Genomic DNA, 18,808 nt, shown 5'->3' with positions numbered 1-18,808 from the left:
CCGTGCATGCATCTCATGTGTATGCCTAAATTTGAGTCCTTTTTTTGTTTTGTTTTTGCAAAATCCAGTACAAGAATATAAGAATGTTTTTATTGTCAGTAAAACTAGGCTCTTGGAGAGTTCTGGGGTGGGAAGAAGGCCTAAAGTACAGCAGAAATCTGTTCAAGCAATGTTGGACTTTTATCTGGTATACACTTAGCGACCATTGCTGTTATTGTTGTGGACACCTATGGGTGTTCCTGAGTGGATTAGTGCCAAACATACAGAACTCTGATTTGGGCTAGGCATTGACTGGACACACTTGGTGTGTGGGTGCCTATGTACGATCCAGAGTGGGTGGGTACCAAACACGCAGCATTCTGGTGCATACATCTTTGGAGCAGACAGGCTACCACTAATATAGCTTCCTCTAAGCACAACTCCGAAGTACAAGAGACAGAAGGAAGGAAGCTGCTAAGAGTTCTGCAATATAGGGTCTGCCACATCTCCAAAGTTAAAGAAACTCTGTAGTCCCCCCCCCGGCAACCCAAGTCATCGCTCATTGTTTTCCCTTCTTTCTGACACATCGTTTAGTCATGTCCAACTCTTCATGACCCCATGGACCAGAGCACGCCAGGCCCTCCTGTCTTCCACTGCCTCTCAGAGTTGTGTCAAATTCATGTTGGTTGCTTCGATGACACTGTCCAACCATCTCATCCTCTGTCGTCCCCTTCTCCTCTTGCCTTCACACTTTCCTAACATCCAAGGAGTCCTTCTCTTCTCATGAGATGGCCAAAGTATTGAAGCCTCACCTTCAGGATCTGTTCTTCCAATGAGCACTCAGGCTTGAGTTCCTTTAGAATTGATGGGTTTGTTCTCCTTGCAGTTCAGGGGACTCTCAAGAGTCTCCTCCAGCACCACAATTCAAAAGCATCAATTCTTCAGCGGTCAGCTTTCTTTACGGTCCAGCTCTCATTTCCGTACATCACTACAGGAAAAACCATAGCTTTGACTATGCAGACTATTCTTCCTGACACAGAAGTGTACAAATGTCTACACATATCTGCAGAACAAATTACAGTATTAAAGCCACTCCAAATCAGCTCAGGCTAGGTACATCCCAACTGATAGGCAAATATTTGGAAACAAAGCGGATTGCACATTATCAGCAAACTAACACACCCACAACCATTTCTAGTTCAGCAGTCTTTCCCTAAAAATCTTATTGAAGAATTCAAAGTTTCCAAATTCAAACACTTGGTCATATTCACCAGCTCAGAGGACCGAATTCCTCGTGTTCCGAATGATTTGATCCAAGCTCTGCCCAACCCTTCGGCTCTGAGCAACTTCCCAAGGCTTCGAAAGCTAGGGGGAGACCCTCCCGAAAGACACATGTGGATCCAGAGCAGCTGGTAACGCGTGTGCCGGCCAAGGGGGCGCCAAAGAGCTGTCACTGCCAGGGAGAGGCTGGAAATCGGGCGGGAGGGGTTCCCACTTTATTGACGAAACTCTTTCAGCGTCCTTGTGGGACGCCTACCTCGACGGGAGCGCGCATCTCGGGGCGGGGGCCTCTCGCTATCGCCTTTTAGTCCCGCCCCATGCGGGCTCCCGACAGTCAAAAAGGACGCGAGCCGGGAGGGTGGGCTGGGCGCGTGTCACGGGTTGTTTCCTGTTGTGAGGAGCCGGACGAAAGAGGAGGGCGGGCAACTGTGGAACCAAGCGGCGCGGTACAGGAGGCTCCCCGCCCCAGGAGAAGAAGCGGGGGCCACCCGCTGCCTCCCCATGCCCCCCATGGCTCTCCGCCGGGCTTTCTCGGGGTCCGTCGTCCTCCTGCTTCTCTGCGCTCTGAAGGACGCCGCCCTCGGAGCTCCCACGCCCGGGGAGCAAGGAAGTAAGAGCAAAAGCCGGGGAGGGGGCGAGGGTTGGGGGCGACCTCAGGGCGCGGGCGTTTTCCCTGAGAAGTCTGGGGGGACGGAGCTCAGCTCCTGTGGAGCGCGTCCCAGCAGCTCGGGCTCTCCGTCCTGTCCTCCTCCTCCCCCTGGTTCATGAAACCGAGCGACAAAGCAAGTTGCGGGGCTGGTACCTAAGGCTGACCCTGAGGCCATCTAACCGGGAGAAGACGAAGAGGCAGCAGCGCTGCTGGGGGGTGGGGGTGGGGAGAAGCTTACAGGGGGATCGAGCCTGACCGGTGGGAGGGTCTCCTGTGGGCTTATTGTTGGGAACGTGCGTTTATATTCGTGTACGTGCGCGTAACAGAGCGAAACTTCGCATTCTCCCAAGAGTTGCAGTGTTTAAATCGTTCAGATGGAGGGATTTAAAAACTTTGGTGAAAAAGATTTTTTTTTTAAATTAAAAAGTCTATCGTATTTTCCTTTCTAGTTTAATAAAGTTTATTTATTTATTTATTTATTGGATTTATTTAGTTATCGTAGAAGGAGTAGCCTTGGCTGACAACAATGAAAGACAGTACTGTAATTTAAAAGCTGAAAACAATGAGTATGCAACAGTAGTTGACCCAATTAAAAGACAATATTTAAAACTATGAACATTTTTAACAGCCAATATCGCAAAGATGGAGAAGTGTACAAATATGTTCTCAAAAGAAATGCCACTCTGAGAAATGGAAAGCACAAGTTGTACTAAAAGTAGAATCAAAGCAATAATGCATAGCAATCTATTTAAAAATCACACATAGATATAAATAAAAGTTAGTCTTTAAGGTGCCCCCATGTTTGTGTGTTTTTTACTTTTTATTTTGCTTTCACCTTTTATTAAATAGTTTCATTGAAAGTTTGAATTTAGAAGAATATGAAATATATGGGGAGAAACCTACTTTTCAAACAAAGGCTGAATTATTTTATCTTCCAAAGGGAGGAAATGTTGTTTACCAATCTAAATACAAAGTATGCGACTTGTTTCAGAATTTTTAACACACATGTACATTCAGATTACCAAGATTCATTAAGATTGTCTGGGAGTAAATTCCAGTAGATACAAATTTGAACAAATTTATATTTTAGGATTTAGGGCGTAAAACTGGATATAGTTGAGAAAGCGGTGGTGCTATATGTAACTGTTCCTGTTAGTCTGCATTCTTTGGCTGAAAACTGTGACACTGGACTTGGGTGTTGCAAGGACTGACTTTCTTAATCTCTGAATTAAAGGGTGAATGCATTTATTATCTGAACTAATGTTTATTGAGCTGTGAGAGACAACAACTAAAGCAAAACTAAAGCTATAACTACCATGTGAGATCATCTACTCCTTGGCACCCTTTAATCACGTGATTGAGCTGGTAGTTTTAAAAGAATACAATTTTTGACTTGTTAATTCTGATCCCTGAAGTATTTGGAAGCCTGAGTTTGGCTTTTATCTCTTTCAGTAGACAGAGAGGTCCCCTCTTTGCTCCTATTAACCATCTAACTGGAAAATAGCAAAGCTGGAGCTGATCAGTGCTCAGGGAACTATATTCTTATCACCATTGTTGTGCCTCTGCTGTTGAGAGTGAGACTCATTAACAGCTGGTATTTGGGGAGTGGAGTACATATGGAAAGCTTCTAATGCAATAAATTAAAATAAAAGGTTTGCAGAGTGTGTGTGTTGTTAATTCAGTTATTATGATTTATCTAGAGAGATGAATAGCAACAGTTCCATGGCCGTGGAACTTCCATGTGGTTTGTAAATGGATTGCTGGTGTCTCTTGTCACCTACACGTACTAGTTTACGTATTTGATTTGTATGACATTCTTAGTATGTTGCTGTTCCTCTGACTCCAGTATGTCTCAACCAGTACTGGTGACTCAGATGCCTGACATAACAAGATACTGCAAGTAGCAGAAAGCAAGTTAATGAAATAAATGTCCTCGTTTTGAACCACTTCATTGTTCTTGAACTAAATAGTATTAAATATATCTTTGTAATGTGCTCACAACTCTGTGAGGACTTTGTTCAGTAGAGTTGATAATTAAGGTTGAATGTCTTTGTGAGAAGTCTTATGAGCTTCCTGTTACATACTATATATCTGTACCTAGAACTAGAATAGGTGAGGTATTTGGTACAGCCCACATGTATGGGAAAGAGCACTGGGATTTCAGGCATAGGAATCTCCTCTTTGTTAGAACAGCTCAACATCCATTTATCATACTTTAAGGAAATGTGAGTTGAATGGCTCCTACCTCTCAAAATAACAGGTAACTCTGACAATCACAAGCAGATTGGCTTTGATTGCAGTCACTTTGTAACAAGGTGAGGCCAGCTTTAATTTTAACAGCCAAAAAAAAAAAAGGAACAAGAAGGAGGCTTGGAATAGTAAGAGATTAACTTAAAATACTGTTAAACTAACTTGTTTCTTTATATTCATCCAATAGGCTGTGAACAGCCCACAAATAAAACATGTGAAGAATGCCTGAAAAATGTAACGGTAAGTATTATTCAAGTTGAAATCCAATGTGAGCCACCTGCATGCTGTGAGCTTAAATGACAGTCCAACCCAGCATTGTTCAGGCATTGTGCTATTTACAAACTGGTTCTGGTGAATGTATATATCCATATCTAGAACAGCAAAAATACAATTCAGTGTGTGCACCGAAAGAAGTTTTAAAACCTCTGTATGCATTGAAAGAAGTTTTAAAATTATTGCCCGGTTATTTAGGACTTTAGCATATTTGAAAAACATCTAAAATGATTTGGTATCTAGTCCACTAAACATTACTTCTGTGCAACTTCTCTTAATTTTCAACAGGACTTGAGCAATTTATTTTTGCTTCCTTTGATTATAACTCTTGCCTGATAATCATAAAATATGTGTATTAATCAAGCAGGAACTGGCTTGCTTTTACACATAAATGTAAGTGTTCATAATAACTTAAACAATGCTTTTTTGGGTTGCTTGCTTTTTTTTGTAGCTACTTGATCATGCCATCATTTAGTGTGACAGTCACTTTCAGTACTGCAACTTTTGAACATGGCTTCTGAACAAGTAAGGTATATAACACTTAGTCCCTAAAAATGACCAGATTTTATGTCTGGCTCTGATTTTGTTTCTTGACCTCAGGTATTCTTTGCTAAGGCCCTGGTCACAAAAGGGGAATGTTCTCTAGTTATCCCTCAGTTACATCATTGCTTTTTTTCCCCGGTCACACAATACACAGTCAAGATCAAAACATTTTCCCGGCCCATGGTGTAACTGTAGTTTATTTTCTACTCCCTGGGAGGGCTATTATTTTGTACCTCTGTTGTATCAGTGTATTGCTTACTGGAATTATCTGTGTGCACAACCTGCCCAGCTTATTTTCAGAATCAAAGCCAGGAAGGTGGCCACCATTACTGCAGCACAATTTTTCCCCACAGCCATTACATCGATGCATGGGTAAAAGTATGTCACTGGGGTGCTGCCATTAGTCCTTGGCAGATAATAATATATTTTTATTTCTATTGGACAATACATCGAAATGTTGATATACCAATGTGTGCAGGGGGGTGATGGGCATTATTGCCACATTTATTTTTTTTAAATTCGTGGCCTATGCATAAATGCTGCTTTACACATACTGTATTTAATTTATTTATTTATTGTATTGATATCCCGCCTATCTGGTCAATATGTCTAGGTAGCGGCTGCTGTCCTTATCGCTTAGCGGATGCTCTCCCCCCCCCCCCCCCCCGTGGCCATGTACATGGATATGTGGGGAAACTTATGCTTACAGCTTTAAAGAGACAATACTGGCACAGCTTGATTTTCATGTGCCATTTGTGTACTTCAGCCCTTGCTGGCTGGTCACACCACATGGTGGTCTTCCCAGGAGCAGTCAGTACAACAGAGGACACTTTTGCAAACAGAAAACCCTTCCCAATATATAGATGTATCAATAATTTCATTTTTAAAAAATGAAATCGAAGGACTAAATTGCCCCTTGAAGCAAGAGAAAAAATAAACCAGTATCACGGTGTAGCCAGCCAAAATGATTCAAATAGGAGGAAATAAATTGGTAGCACTAAAAGTTTTTGGGACGATCGCCTCAGTATATATACCAAGTGACTATGAATCGGTACAACAGAGGTATGAAAAGTACTGGAAGAACTAGAGAACAATTTCCTTGTGTAACCGAGGCCTAAGATAGCTCTTGAGTTTATTTGCAATAAGAAAGTAAAATGCATTGTAGACTCATTTTAATATACAGCTGTTACAGTCTCCTATTTCCTAGGTAGATGACCTTGAAGTAAATCACTTTAATCTTTCTAGTGCTAACAATTATCTGATGTTGGTAGTAGACTATATGGAAGACAACAAACTGAAGTTTAATCCAGTCAAGGTAGATGTGCTGCTGGTCACTTGAAAGGCAGATCAGGAAATAGGGGTCATATTCTCCTTGACAAAGCAAGTATGCAATTTAGATAGCCAGGTTTCAGAGGTGGAAGTTACAGAATTAGGGCTACTGTGTCTGAGATATATTCTGAGAGATATCAGACATTTATGTAAAAGCAAAAAAAAAAAAAAAAAAGGAAAGCGTGCTGCTTATATACCGCCCCATAGCACTTCAAGCACTCTCTGGGCGGATTACAATTTAATTATGCAGGCTACATATTGTCCCCCCAGTGAGCTGGGTACTCATTTTACCGACCTCAGAAGGATAGAAGGCTGAGTCAATCTTGAGCCGGCTACCTCGGATTTGAACCCCAGGACGTGAGCACAGTTTTAGCTGCAGTACAGCAGTTTAACCACTGCGCCACGAGGCTCCATGTAGTGATGTATATTAGTTACATGCTGTTTTGGCTACTATATTTCAGTCTGCAACCTTTGAAAAGGGTTTAAGAAACATCATTTGTCCACTATGATGCAGCCAGACTGTTGACTGCGGGAACATGTGACTGTTTTTTTAAATAACAAAAAAAGTGAAGAACCCTGGGAAAGACTAAAAATATAGCATAGCTTTAGCTCATGTGCTAATGTTCTGGTTCTGAGCACAATTGAGAATGCTGCATATAGCCTATAATGCCCTATATGACTTGGGATCAGGTGATCTGAAATACTGTAGTTGTCTCATTCAAACTTGCCTGGGCATTTGGGTTTTAGGAAGAAACCCTCTCATTCCACCCATTCTTAGAGACACATTGTAAGACACGAGGTGAGAGGGGGGATCCCACTCACTGGAGAGCTGTCCCTCCTCCGTACAGAAGAAAAGGAAGTATAGACCCAGCCTGTCTCAACTCTCAAAAAGACAGAGCAGCGAGGGATAGAGACAGAGGAGATAGAAGGAGAAATACAAAAACTAACCATTGAAAGGGCTCACGGAAAAACGGCGGGAATAGAGCGGAAGAAGAGGGTGGAGATAGAGGCATGGACAGCAGATATAAAAAGGAGAGAAGAACAGCTACCGCCAGGTTCGGAGTGGGTTTGGATGGGGGACCCATGGGCCAGTGCTTGGGAAAGACTAAGAGTGCCCAAGGAGGAGGCGGATAGGAGGAGAAGGGAGATTCCACCCAGACTGTCCTACTGGGGAGAGGTAGAGGCCAAAGAGTGGAGAAGGAGGCTCAGGGAAGAAAAGGAAAGAGTGGAAAGAGAGAGGAGAGAGAGGCTGGAATGGAGGGTAAAGGAGATGAGGAGGAAGGGGTTCAGGGAGGACCCTGGAAGACTCCCACATCAGAAGAATGTTTCATGTAGGGTGATGGCTGGGATGACGAGACTGTGCCCTTGTTGGAATGTGAACCGGAACAGACTGTAAACCCTAACAGCTTTGCAGATTGGCTCGGTCCCTAGAACTCCGGTGAGAGAAACCCGTTCCTGGATGAAGTTTGGAAGCCCCTTCAGGACCCATTATCCGAAGGAGAAAGACAATGGAATCAAGTTATAGACAGTGGTTATTTGTTAAACACACCAATAAATATCTCACCTGTTTCTAAACAACAAAAACCTCCCGATTTCTTTGAAGCGAGAAAGGAGCCCAGAGTCGAACCCTCACACACATCTTTAGTGATTGCTCCCAGGCTCTGAACATCCTTGCCTGAGGAGGCTAGGCTGCCTGCCTTCTTCTGCAAACAAGCAAATGCTTTTTTTTTTGCCCCCAGAGAGGATTTTGGCATTTAACCTGAAATGCTGTTGAAGTTTAATGCTCCTGAAAAAGAACTCAAGATGGCTTACATTTAGCTGAATTCTATCATTTTTAGCTCCCTTGAGTGCCCCCCTTTTACAGTAAGATGGAATGTAAATTTAAATAAATAAAATGTAAATTCATTTGCTAAACTGTTTCTTTCCTAGCACCATATAAATAAGATTGTTGTTGGGTACCACATTACTTAGATACTCTTATTCTGGAAAGTGCATTACCTAATTCTAGCCATGTGGAAGTCAAGCTAAAGATTTTGACATTTGGGCTTTTTTATTTTTAACATCATAGCATAGTTTATCAATATGTTTAACACAACAGCATAGTTTGGCTTTGTACCAAGTTCAGGAAAGCTTACTTTAAGCAAGTGTGCTCCAGAGAGAAGTTAAAAATTTGTCAAACTCTTTGTAATGACCTTTCTACTAATCTTCATATGCTGTGTAAAGATTAGGGTTACAGCTAATGACAGTTTCACTGTGTTAAAAACATGTTGACTATCAGTGGTAGCCATGCTTACACATCCGTGCTTGGCAACATTCTCTGATCAAAACATGAACAGTACTGTGTCTCTACATATAGTTGTGTGTTCCTTTCTCTTTGTATCTTGAATCCTTTTAGCTGATTTTTGCAATTGTTACTGGCTTGTAGTATTTACTCCCACTTTTTCTCCCTTAGTGTTTATGGTGCAGCAGCACCAAAAAGTGCATAGACTACCCTGTCCGAAATATCCTTCCTCACAGTTCTCTTTGCGAGCTGAGTGCTGCACGCTGGGGTGTCTGTTGGGGTGAGTGACCTGTAAAAATAGTGCAGGATTTTATCAATGACATCTTGAATGCAATACATTTCTCTCTTTCCAAAACGTAAAATAATTTAAATCAATTACAGCTACAGGCAGTTTTAAAAAATCACAATCAATTAAATAACATGCCAATTTTAAAAGAGGTACATTTGCACCATTCTCAAATGAAAATGGAAACTGATTGTAATTGATCCTTACCTCCTAGGACACTAAAAAAAATACAATACTTTCAGTAGTGGCTAGTTGGGTGATCCTATGAAATATGCAAGCAGGATATGATGATGGTAACTGCCTTTTGCTTGTCTCCAGTGTTTTGTAACTAAAACCAATGCAGCATTTGAATAAAAAAAGTTTCCATTTCTAGCTTTTGGTATCAATATCCATTGATAGTACGGGGCATCAAACTGTTTTTATATAAACTTATTTTAATGACTGGAAAACATCACCATGATAGCTTCTGGAATGTATGCTCACACATATGCTAACCTATGTGATGTTGCTGTGCTTAGTCCTTCTTGATATATACCTTAATAAGCTTGCAATATTTCCAATTAAAGTGCCTGTATTTTGAAAGCAGCATCTGGGGCTTCTTTTAAACTGCTGCAGTTTTCTTTTGAAACAGCTTGCTCACTATCTTTTTGTGCTTAACTATTTCAGTGAATTTTGAAGCTCTGATTATTACAATGTCTGTGGTGGGAGGAACAATCCTTATTGCTCTCTTTGTTTGCTGCTTCTGTTGCTGTTGCAAGAAGAAAAAGATCAGAAAGCAAGTATCTGACCACGGTCCTGTTTTTAAGTACTTTAAGTCCAATTACTGTATTTGGCGATCCTGTTGTGTTATGACATGCATAACCATGCCTGTCTTAAATGCTTTTATCTTGAACAGGCCAGATAAGGATGATGAAAAAACTGCCAGGGAGAGAGAACAAAGAAGAATAAGGCAGGAAGAGAGGTATGCTGCATGCTGGCTTATTTTTTTGGTCTTTGCCACCTAAATGCTAGCTCAGAGGGAGGAATATGTGATACTCTGGGTGTAGCTGAACTGCAGCTTCTGCTATCACTAACTGACATAGACACGGTGAGATAGCTGCACTTCAAACACATTTAGAGAGCCACGTATTCATCATACCTAGGCTAGGTGTTTAGTGATCTTGGAAGACTTTGCACCTAGAAATACTAGAAATTAGATTGTAAGATGCCTTGAATGTCCTAGTGGCTGTGGATATCAAAAATCACTGTGTAATTAATGTGAATAAACATAGTTGAAAGCTAACATTTTATTAGCATTGATCTCCTTCCTACTTGGTATATAGATGTATGAATAATAAGCTTATTTTAAGATTTCAAATATTATATGACTTGTATCATCCTTCTTTCAGGAGAGCAGAGATGAAATCTAGACATGATGAAATTCGGAAAAAGTATGGTAAGCGTTGGCTGCTTTACTTATTGAATACATGGTGATTTGTTGTTGTTTAGTCATTAAGTCATGTCCAACTCTTCATGACCCCATGGACTAGAGCACGCCAGGCCCTCCTGTCTTCCAATGCCTCCCGGAGTTGGGTCAAATTCATGCTGGTAGCTTCGGTGACATCGTGATACTTCATCTTAGTTGCTGTGTATCGTTAAAGACTTCAGGAGAGTGTGTGCTGTGTTTTTATGTAGCCTTGGTAGTCAAGCCAAAAACTAGTTACCGGGACCCTTTTGACCATCTGAGTGCTGTATGTCCACACCAAGTCTGGTGCTGTAATGGGTGGCAACGTCTGGTTTCCACACCTTCATTTAGTCCTTTCTAAAACATACTGAAGATGAAGTGAAGATACACTTGAGGTTAAGGGCACAAAATGGAGACCAAGTTAGATTTATTTTCCATTTAATGTGCTCTTAATCCCTAAACCCTTTTAGAAGAAAGGCAAGATAAATTGGTAATAAGTCAACACTTTCAATATCCAAACCCTTAACCCTAAAAACATTATGCTGGGTGTTTGGTTTTCTTGTATCTGATAAAATGGAGATTGTATTCCCTGAATTTGTCATTCAAGTAGAATTTTACCTGAACAGGAACTTGGTGTCAGAAGTTCTAATTAGCTGTTACTAATTAGCATTGCAATTATTGGTGGCGCTGCGGGTTATACCGCTGAAGCCTCTGTGCCTCAAGGTCAGAAGACGTGCAGTTGTAAGATCGAATCCACACAACGGAGTGAGCCCCTGTCGCTTGTCCCAGCTCCCGCCAACCTAGCAGATCGAAAGCATGCAAAATGCAAAAATGCGAGTAGATAAATAGATACCACCTCGGTGGGAAGGTAAACGGCGTTCTGTGTCTAGTCACACTGGCCACGTGACCACGGAGGATTGTCTGCGGACAAAAGCTAGCTCTATGGGTTGGAAATGGAGATGAGCACCACCACCTAGAGTCAGACACGACTGGACAAATTGTCAAGGGGAACCTTTACCTTTACCTATCTTATGCTAGATCAGTGATTTGTATATGTAGAGAGAACTAATTGCAGGTTTTTCAAAGTTGTCAGATAATTTCACAAAAAAGAGGGTATTGCTTTTTCATCAAATGTCACATTCAATAAAACAGCTACTAGTATAGATGAGCCATTGAGAACTATAGATTGTTTATTCATAATACAGTGGGGTCTTGACTTAAGAACTACTTGAGTTAAGAACATTTTGACTTAAGAACCACTCTCATAGGAAAATATTGACTTGACTTAAGTACTTAGATTTGAGTTAAGAACTGAAAAAAAACCACGTGGGAGGCAGGGAAAGTGCAAAATGTGAACTTTCAGCTGACTGTTGGCCAGTGAAAAGGGTGCCTGTCTGCTTCCTCACTCCTCCCAGCGTTTAGAGAGTGGATTGGGAGACAGTCTTTGGACTGCCTGGTACTGTCCTGCCTGGACTGTATTTTCCCTGCCTTCCCTGAACCTTTCTTGACCTAAGAAAAAAAAGAAACAAAATACCCCCCTCTAGTGGTCGAAGGCAGAATAGCAGCTTCCCATTAGTTTCTATGGACGGAAAAGAGCAGATACGGATCAAATGGTTTTCAATGCATTCCTATGGGAAATGCAGATTTGACTTGAGAACATTTTGACTTGAGAACTGCCTTCCAATACGGATTAAGTTCTCAAGTCAAGACCCCCACTGTAAGTAAATTCATTTGTCTGTCAGTTTTATTAATTTCCAGCTAATTGGCAACTGTTTTCCATTCTTGTTCTGGGATCTTTCTCTTAAACCAGACATTTACTCTGTGTTCTGACCAAATGTTATTACTTTTCCAGGCCTGTTTAAAGAAGAAAATCCATATGCCAAATTTGAGAACAATTAAAATTTCTATTTGGCATGCCAAAATAAACTCTGGTAAAGCTGTCCATTGAATGTGCCATGCAGCTGCTAAAAGATCCTGCAATTTAGATGCCTTAATTGCAAATGAAAAAGTAGTCATAATGCAAGATGGAGCCAATTGAAATGAGTTGTTAATAAACACTGAGTTGAAGCCAGCATACCTCTGAAAATCCAGATGGCCTTGCAGGAGACTGCAAGATAATTAAATTATACTTGCTTGTTCTGCAGGTGCCTTTGTTACCATAGTATCTTGCTTGCATATGCTTTTGTTTACCAGTCAAGCCTTGTACAAACCCCTTTATAAAGCAGAGAGATATAGTGCACATATCTTCCGTCTTCTTTGTGATCAAAAAATTGTAGCTATTTTAATGTAAAGGTGGATTAGGTTACAGTTTATAGGGTTACCTGGAAATCCTAGCTGGATAGGCTGAATGAAGAAACATTAAGTCTTAATTGTGCCACTAGCAAAAAGTACCCAAATTGTTCCAAAAACAGATGTTTTTATCATGAGATTATGAGGGTTTGCACTTTTATATATTAACACTATTTTTTTCCTCTGCTATACATGTACGGTCCTTTTGTTCTTGTACCTTTTAAAATATTTGTACGATGAAAGTAGTTAGACTCAGTGTGATTTTAGTTTTTATGTTGTGTTCATTAGACAGTTGCCTATGTGAAGAATTTCAAAAAGTTTGCTATATTTAAATATTTCTGAAAACCCAGTTAAACTGCTTTATACTACTTGTAATATGAAGTTGCCAAATCTGAATCGCATGAAGCAATATATAATCTTGGAAAGAATGTCTCTAGCTACCAAATTATCAGAAGAATGAAAGGACTCTTTTCCAAGTAAAGAACCACAGTGAAACCTTGACATTAATTTCTGCTGCCTGGAATAAGATTAGTTGATAAAATCTTTTGGCTTGATGCAATAGCCTGTTTTTCAACCTGTTCTGCATCTGAGTCCATGCACTGGAGTTTGAAATGCATGGTTTTTCCTAAGATGACAGATCAAAACATAATGAAACCAACATTTTGGAAAAGTATATTTAAAGAGCTGCCTGGAACAAATGAATTAGAGGGAGGTGCTTTAAAAGATACTTGCAGTATACCAAATGTATTATCTAAGAAACGTGAGTAAAACAATCCTAGATCATCTGCACAGAATGCAGAGGAGAACATTAATGGCATTTGACACCATTGAACAGTAGAAGATCTAATTCTGGTACTTTCATGCTGACATCCTTTTTGGAAAAAAGTATGTTAATCACTTTGAAGTATAATTGTAATCCTAAAATTTGTATAGATTTTGTCAATGGCACAAACACATAATACTCCTTAATCTGTTGCAGTGTTTGATTTTCTGGGACACAGTGAATTCTACAAAGCTCTCAGAGTTCTTAAGAGGAATGTACAGAATAGAGCATTCCAAAACTATAGGATTTTGCATAATGAAAAACTTTCATACAGTTCTCTTGCCATATTAATAGCTGAAATTAAACTATAGTGAAAATATGTAAATTATTAAGCTATCAAAATAAACAGATTTAATACATTGCCATTCTAGACCTCTGTTGTCCTTGTAAGCCTAAAGAATGGGGAATTGAGTGTGGACTCAAATATTCAAATATTCTGCTCTGTTTTAGAGAAATGAGTAAACAAATGCTTTTTCAATCTGGAAGGAACTAAAGGAAAAAAAGTTTAGCATTAGCAACTGCTATGCTCTTCTACCTATTTGCATTCTATACTTTGGTTCTTGCTGCTTAAGCCATTTCACCCATAGGAAATTCTTCAAAATCAGCCAAGGTGTACTGAGGAAAGATGTCTCTAGTTTGGTTTATGCTTACGTCACAGGAAGCCAGGGTGGTCTAAATTTTCCTGGCCCTCAAGGTGCCTTGCAAAACCTCATGAGTCATGGTGGTGACACATACTGCCCCCCTCCACACATGTAGGATGCAGCAGGGCATGCTGTTCCTTCCCAAGTTGCTGAAGGAGGTGGAGGATAAGGCTGTAGCAGTGACAACTTCCCCCACCCCATTGTCTGAGAAGGATATGCTCATAGGTGCTCCAGAGTTCAACCTGAACTAGCCAGCCCTGAAGTATAAAATGACATACAGCCTCACTTTTTCCTACTTCTGTACAAAAGAGGCAGGTGCACCTTCCTTCCAAGAAAGAAAAGGAGGTAAAAAACAGAGCTAGAGATGTTTTTAGTTTCCACTACCAGAGAGTGCAGAGCAACTGCAGTTTTTCTGCTGGGGCAACAGGGAGAAAGAATATGCTGCTCCCAGGATCCAGCTGCCTAAAATGATTGCTTCACTGATGTTAATGACAGGACAGCCCTGTTAAGTTGCATCTGGAAAGGACAATGTTTTTGTTTTGTTTTCAAATCTGACTGCATCTGAAGAGTAAGTTCCTCTGCCAAGTGTCAAAAGTGGTGAAAAAAGAGTATATATCTCTTATGTGTTTGCCTTTTTATGGTGAGACCCTTTTTAATGTATATGGTGTGGTGCACTGATTGTAAATGATCTTGTTCTATAAAACTACTTTCCACAAGGGTTTAGGAGGAGAACTACCTAGCAGAAAGGGCTTCTGTATTTTGTTAGTGGCGAGTGGGTATTCCTAGGCATATTTTAGCACATCTGGAGCCCAAAGGGAAATTTACTGTTGATGTGTCAAATCTCTACCCACTTTTGAAGACACTTCCTTCTCTTGATGGCTGAATTTTGTAGGGTCCCCAGATCACATTCTTTGAGAGGCTGGATCTGCCTCATGGCCTACCTGTCAAGCCACTCCTACTTATTGTGATATGCAGCAAAACCAAAATCCACTTCATATTCACTTCCACCTTTGCGATTTCCTGCTCCTAATTCATCTCTGTGTGGAACTTTACCCTGAAAGTAAAAGGGTTGAGCAGTTGTTGGGCAAGGTATTGACAGCTCATAAGGTGAAAGTGCTTAAAAGCTACAATGGTTACTTGGGTTTTGTTGTTGTTGTTGTTCATCTAGATATCTTATTGCTACTAATAAATTATTCAAGGTCCCATTTTTTTTGTAGTGAATTTTGTTGAGACACCTCCTTGAAAAGAAAAATCACCCTCCAAGGCATTTAACTTGCCATATTATAGGGTAGCTAGTGGCATGGTGGAGGTTAACTTACCCTTGGGAGTTGATCTCTTTATTAACTCTGCCGAAGGGTTTTGGAAGGACTCCTCCTATAATTTGAGCATTGTTGTCAAATCATATGCAATCCCACCACCACCTCTCTTGTGATAGGGTCATGTAATACAGACCTACGTGTGGGCTTATGGTGACAATTGCTATGCTGTATGTAAAAGACTATTTCAAATGCTGAATAAAGTGGTGTAGAAGATTTTTCAATAACAAGAAGACAGAAAATGTGTTAATTTTTAGCACCCCGTGTAACTCTATAATAGTACCAAACCCATTAAAAATAGTTAGACCTCTATGAAAGGAGCTGACGAGAGGGAGAAAAGACGCGTGGGCTCTAATTCATAAAAGATCATGGTAAAATAAATCCATTAGTCTTGAAGATGTTACAAGAGTCTCCCTGCCCATTTTGATTATACCTTGATTATACATATGGGAGCCAGTGTAGTATTTGAAGTGTCAGACTTGGACTCTGGGCTTGAATCTGCTCAGACATGGAAACTTACTGGAGGTAGGCAATGATAAACAAGTCCTTGAACACTTTATATATCTCAAAAATCCTATTAGGATTGCCATAAATTGTAAGTGCCAATGAAGTATTTACTAAAATGTTGGATTTTTAATGCTTTTGAGGCAGTGCTTATACTTGCCCGTGAGAGGAGAGTGGCTAAAGTCAAGTGGGAATCGCAAGCTTTTGGACTGTGTCTGGCATCCTATGAAGTATTTGTGACCTCTGAAATCCCTTACTGCTCCTTTAGACTTTTAAAAGAACAGGCAGGTTCACAGACTGTAAACCTAAAAGCAACTTCCTTCCCTTGTACTGTACAGAGATGTTTCTGGAGGAAGAAATTATATATACTTCCCACTCCCTAGAATACCTTCATTGTACCAAAGAGTTATTTTTAATTGCAAAAGGAGTTACTATGTTAAATAACAGCCCCAGTGTTCTAGGTTTATGTTGCCAAAACAGCACCGTTCTGGCACTGTATCATCAAGCTTGGGACACACCAAAGTGAAAAGCATATTTGGGATGAACAAGTGTTTTGTATGCCTCCTTTCTCCCTTCCTTTCTTCCAAGAAGCCCAAACTAGAACACGGGACTTTAATTCTTGCCTGGCTAAAGCCCTAAAAGGAATACAGTACTTTTTAGGAGGTGGGGAAACACTTCAACATTGTGAGTTCTTTCATGCTGGTGGAAAATGGCCACATACTTGGTTCAGACAGCAACTCCATATATGACACATATCTAATTGTTGTCTTCAGTATAGATCTCCTAATATCTTTCTGTTGATTCTGCTAAGATTTTTGTCTATATTCTTATGTGTGTTGCTGCAATGTTTGGTCCCAGTTTTTCATCTAAATATTTTCTTCCCATAGACCTTGAGGCATTTAATTTACTTTGTTCACTGTTCAAACACCATGTAGCTCCATTCCCTTTTCATCGGCTACCTGTGTTCTTTCACAGATTAAGGTTTAATGTCTTTCTCTTAGCTTTTTGACCTTAATGTGGGGTTAATGTGAAAGGCCTCCATGTAAAGTAGTGTTTTTAACTGCCTCCTAAATAAGTATAGGGAGGGGGCTAGGCGTAGCTCCTCTGGGAGTTGATTTCATAACATTGGTACTATCGCTGAGAAGGCTGTACCTCTAGTAGATGACTTTTGGGCCTCTCTCAGGGTGGCTACACGGAGGAGCCTGGCCTGAGATCTGGTGGGTTGGGCAGATGACATTGGGGAAAGACACTCTAACTGTTAACAAGTAAACTTGTTACTGCATTATAAGATGTTTATAAAAAAATTTCCTGCACCTGTCTTCAGTGTTTTCCTCTTTCTTCCATGATTTTTGAACTGAGGTCAGTTTTTGACAGGTTTACATCTTGTTAACTTAGAAAGGAATAGGCTAGAATCCTATTGTTTGTGTAAGATTTCTGTAGATTGACATGGCTAACTGAAGATGCTGGGTACATCTTAGTCATACGTCTTAGTGTGCAACCAAGTTACACCCTGACACTTAGTCATTTATTTATGTAAAGTTATGTAGCCTTATGTGAACACTAGTAGACTTTTGGCCATTATAAGATACAGATGGGATTTTGCATAATTAATGAGGACATACAGAAAGTGGTTTTGATTGGCAAATGCAATTCTCTAGACTTGTACTATTGATCTAAATCTTGTTCCATAGTAAGTGGGTATAGGATTCCAAGCTGAGAAAATGTAACTTGCTATTGATTTGACTGTTTCAAAAGACCCCGTGGAAAGGAGTTGTAACTTTCCTGAAGACTGTAATCTCTCTCTACTGTAAACCATTTCAAACTGCATAGAATCCCTCTTATCTAAAAAGAAACCATTTGAATACATGTTTTTGAGGATAATACTCTGTGAGACACCCTCTCTCACACACACACTTCTAATGTCTCAAAACAAAACTAAATGCATAGATATTTCTAGCTAAATGGTAGTAATAGCTCCATTTAAACATAGGTGGTTACAGTTGTAGTAAAAATTGAGATTAAAGCCCTGATGAAAAGAGCACTAAACAAAGCAGTGTTTTTCTGCCACACCCAAGCATTTTTAAAAGAAAAACAAGGTAATGAGACTAATAATTTACCAGGCACAAAAGTATTCAGCCCCAAGTTATTCCTTTGAATTGGCAACAAGATGTAGCATGTGTCAGTAAGACTGAACAGCTTCTTACTGACATTCGCTTGACAGTTCTCTAAAACTCCAGTATTTATGCTGTGCACATTGAAAATTATTTCGTGTGATTTTGTCTTGAATAATGACATAGTATACATCTGGGTAGTTAGCACAGATTAGAACTGTATTCCGTACAGAATTCAGAAACCTTTTGAAAGCATTGTTGCCAATAACTGACTTCCTGTCAGGTAGAAAGAAAAAAATATCAAAACAAAAGAACATAGTGGCACCTGAAAGACTAACTTTTTTATTTCAGTGTAAGCTTTTGTGGATTAAATATAAAATTTTGTCTTTTAAAATGCCACCATATTCTTTTTTTTTCTTTTTTGGTTTTGTCTGGCTGCACTTACACAGACTAACATGACCACTACTTTGATGACTCACATAAAGGCATGACTGGGCCTTTTTAAAGGTGTACTTTATTTCTGACACAATTAGTTGAACAATGGAATTCTTTGTTAGTATACTTCCCTCTTATGTTTCAATATATTCTTGAGAATGTTATGTTTGGTATCATGAAGGTCATAATATGTAGTTTCACTCCTTTATGTTGTGGTTGTTATTTATATTTATTTATTTATTTGATTTATATACCACCCGTCTGGCAGCCAAGGTCACTCTGGGCGGTTTACAACAAATAACGTAAAACAACGAAGTAACACAGTAGCAAATAACATTAATACATGGGGTAAAAATCAAAGTGCATTGAGGATA

General features: G+C 40.0%; 1 protein-coding gene across 1 annotated transcript; it reads left to right on the top strand.

Moving 5' to 3' along the window:
- Window positions 1-1,571: 1,571 nt before the first annotated feature.
- On the top strand, window positions 1,572-13,792 carry PTTG1IP (PTTG1 interacting protein). The gene is made up of 7 exons (XM_020787411.3): window positions 1,572-1,870; window positions 4,347-4,399; window positions 8,757-8,865; window positions 9,538-9,646; window positions 9,767-9,832; window positions 10,260-10,306; window positions 12,168-13,792. Exons 1-7 carry the CDS (start codon window positions 1,762-1,764, stop codon window positions 12,212-12,214), a joined length of 540 nt encoding a protein of 179 aa, XP_020643070.3. The 5' UTR covers window positions 1,572-1,761; the 3' UTR covers window positions 12,215-13,792.
- The last annotated feature ends 5,016 nt before the right edge of the window (window positions 13,793-18,808 follow it).

The sequence above is a fragment of the Pogona vitticeps genome, chromosome 3, assembly GCF_051106095.1.
Source record: "Pogona vitticeps strain Pit_001003342236 chromosome 3, PviZW2.1, whole genome shotgun sequence".
Classification (NCBI taxonomy): Eukaryota; Metazoa; Chordata; class Lepidosauria; order Squamata; family Agamidae; genus Pogona; species Pogona vitticeps.
The sequence above is the reverse complement of the archived record's forward strand: the minus strand, read 5'-3'. Positions and strand labels throughout refer to the sequence as shown.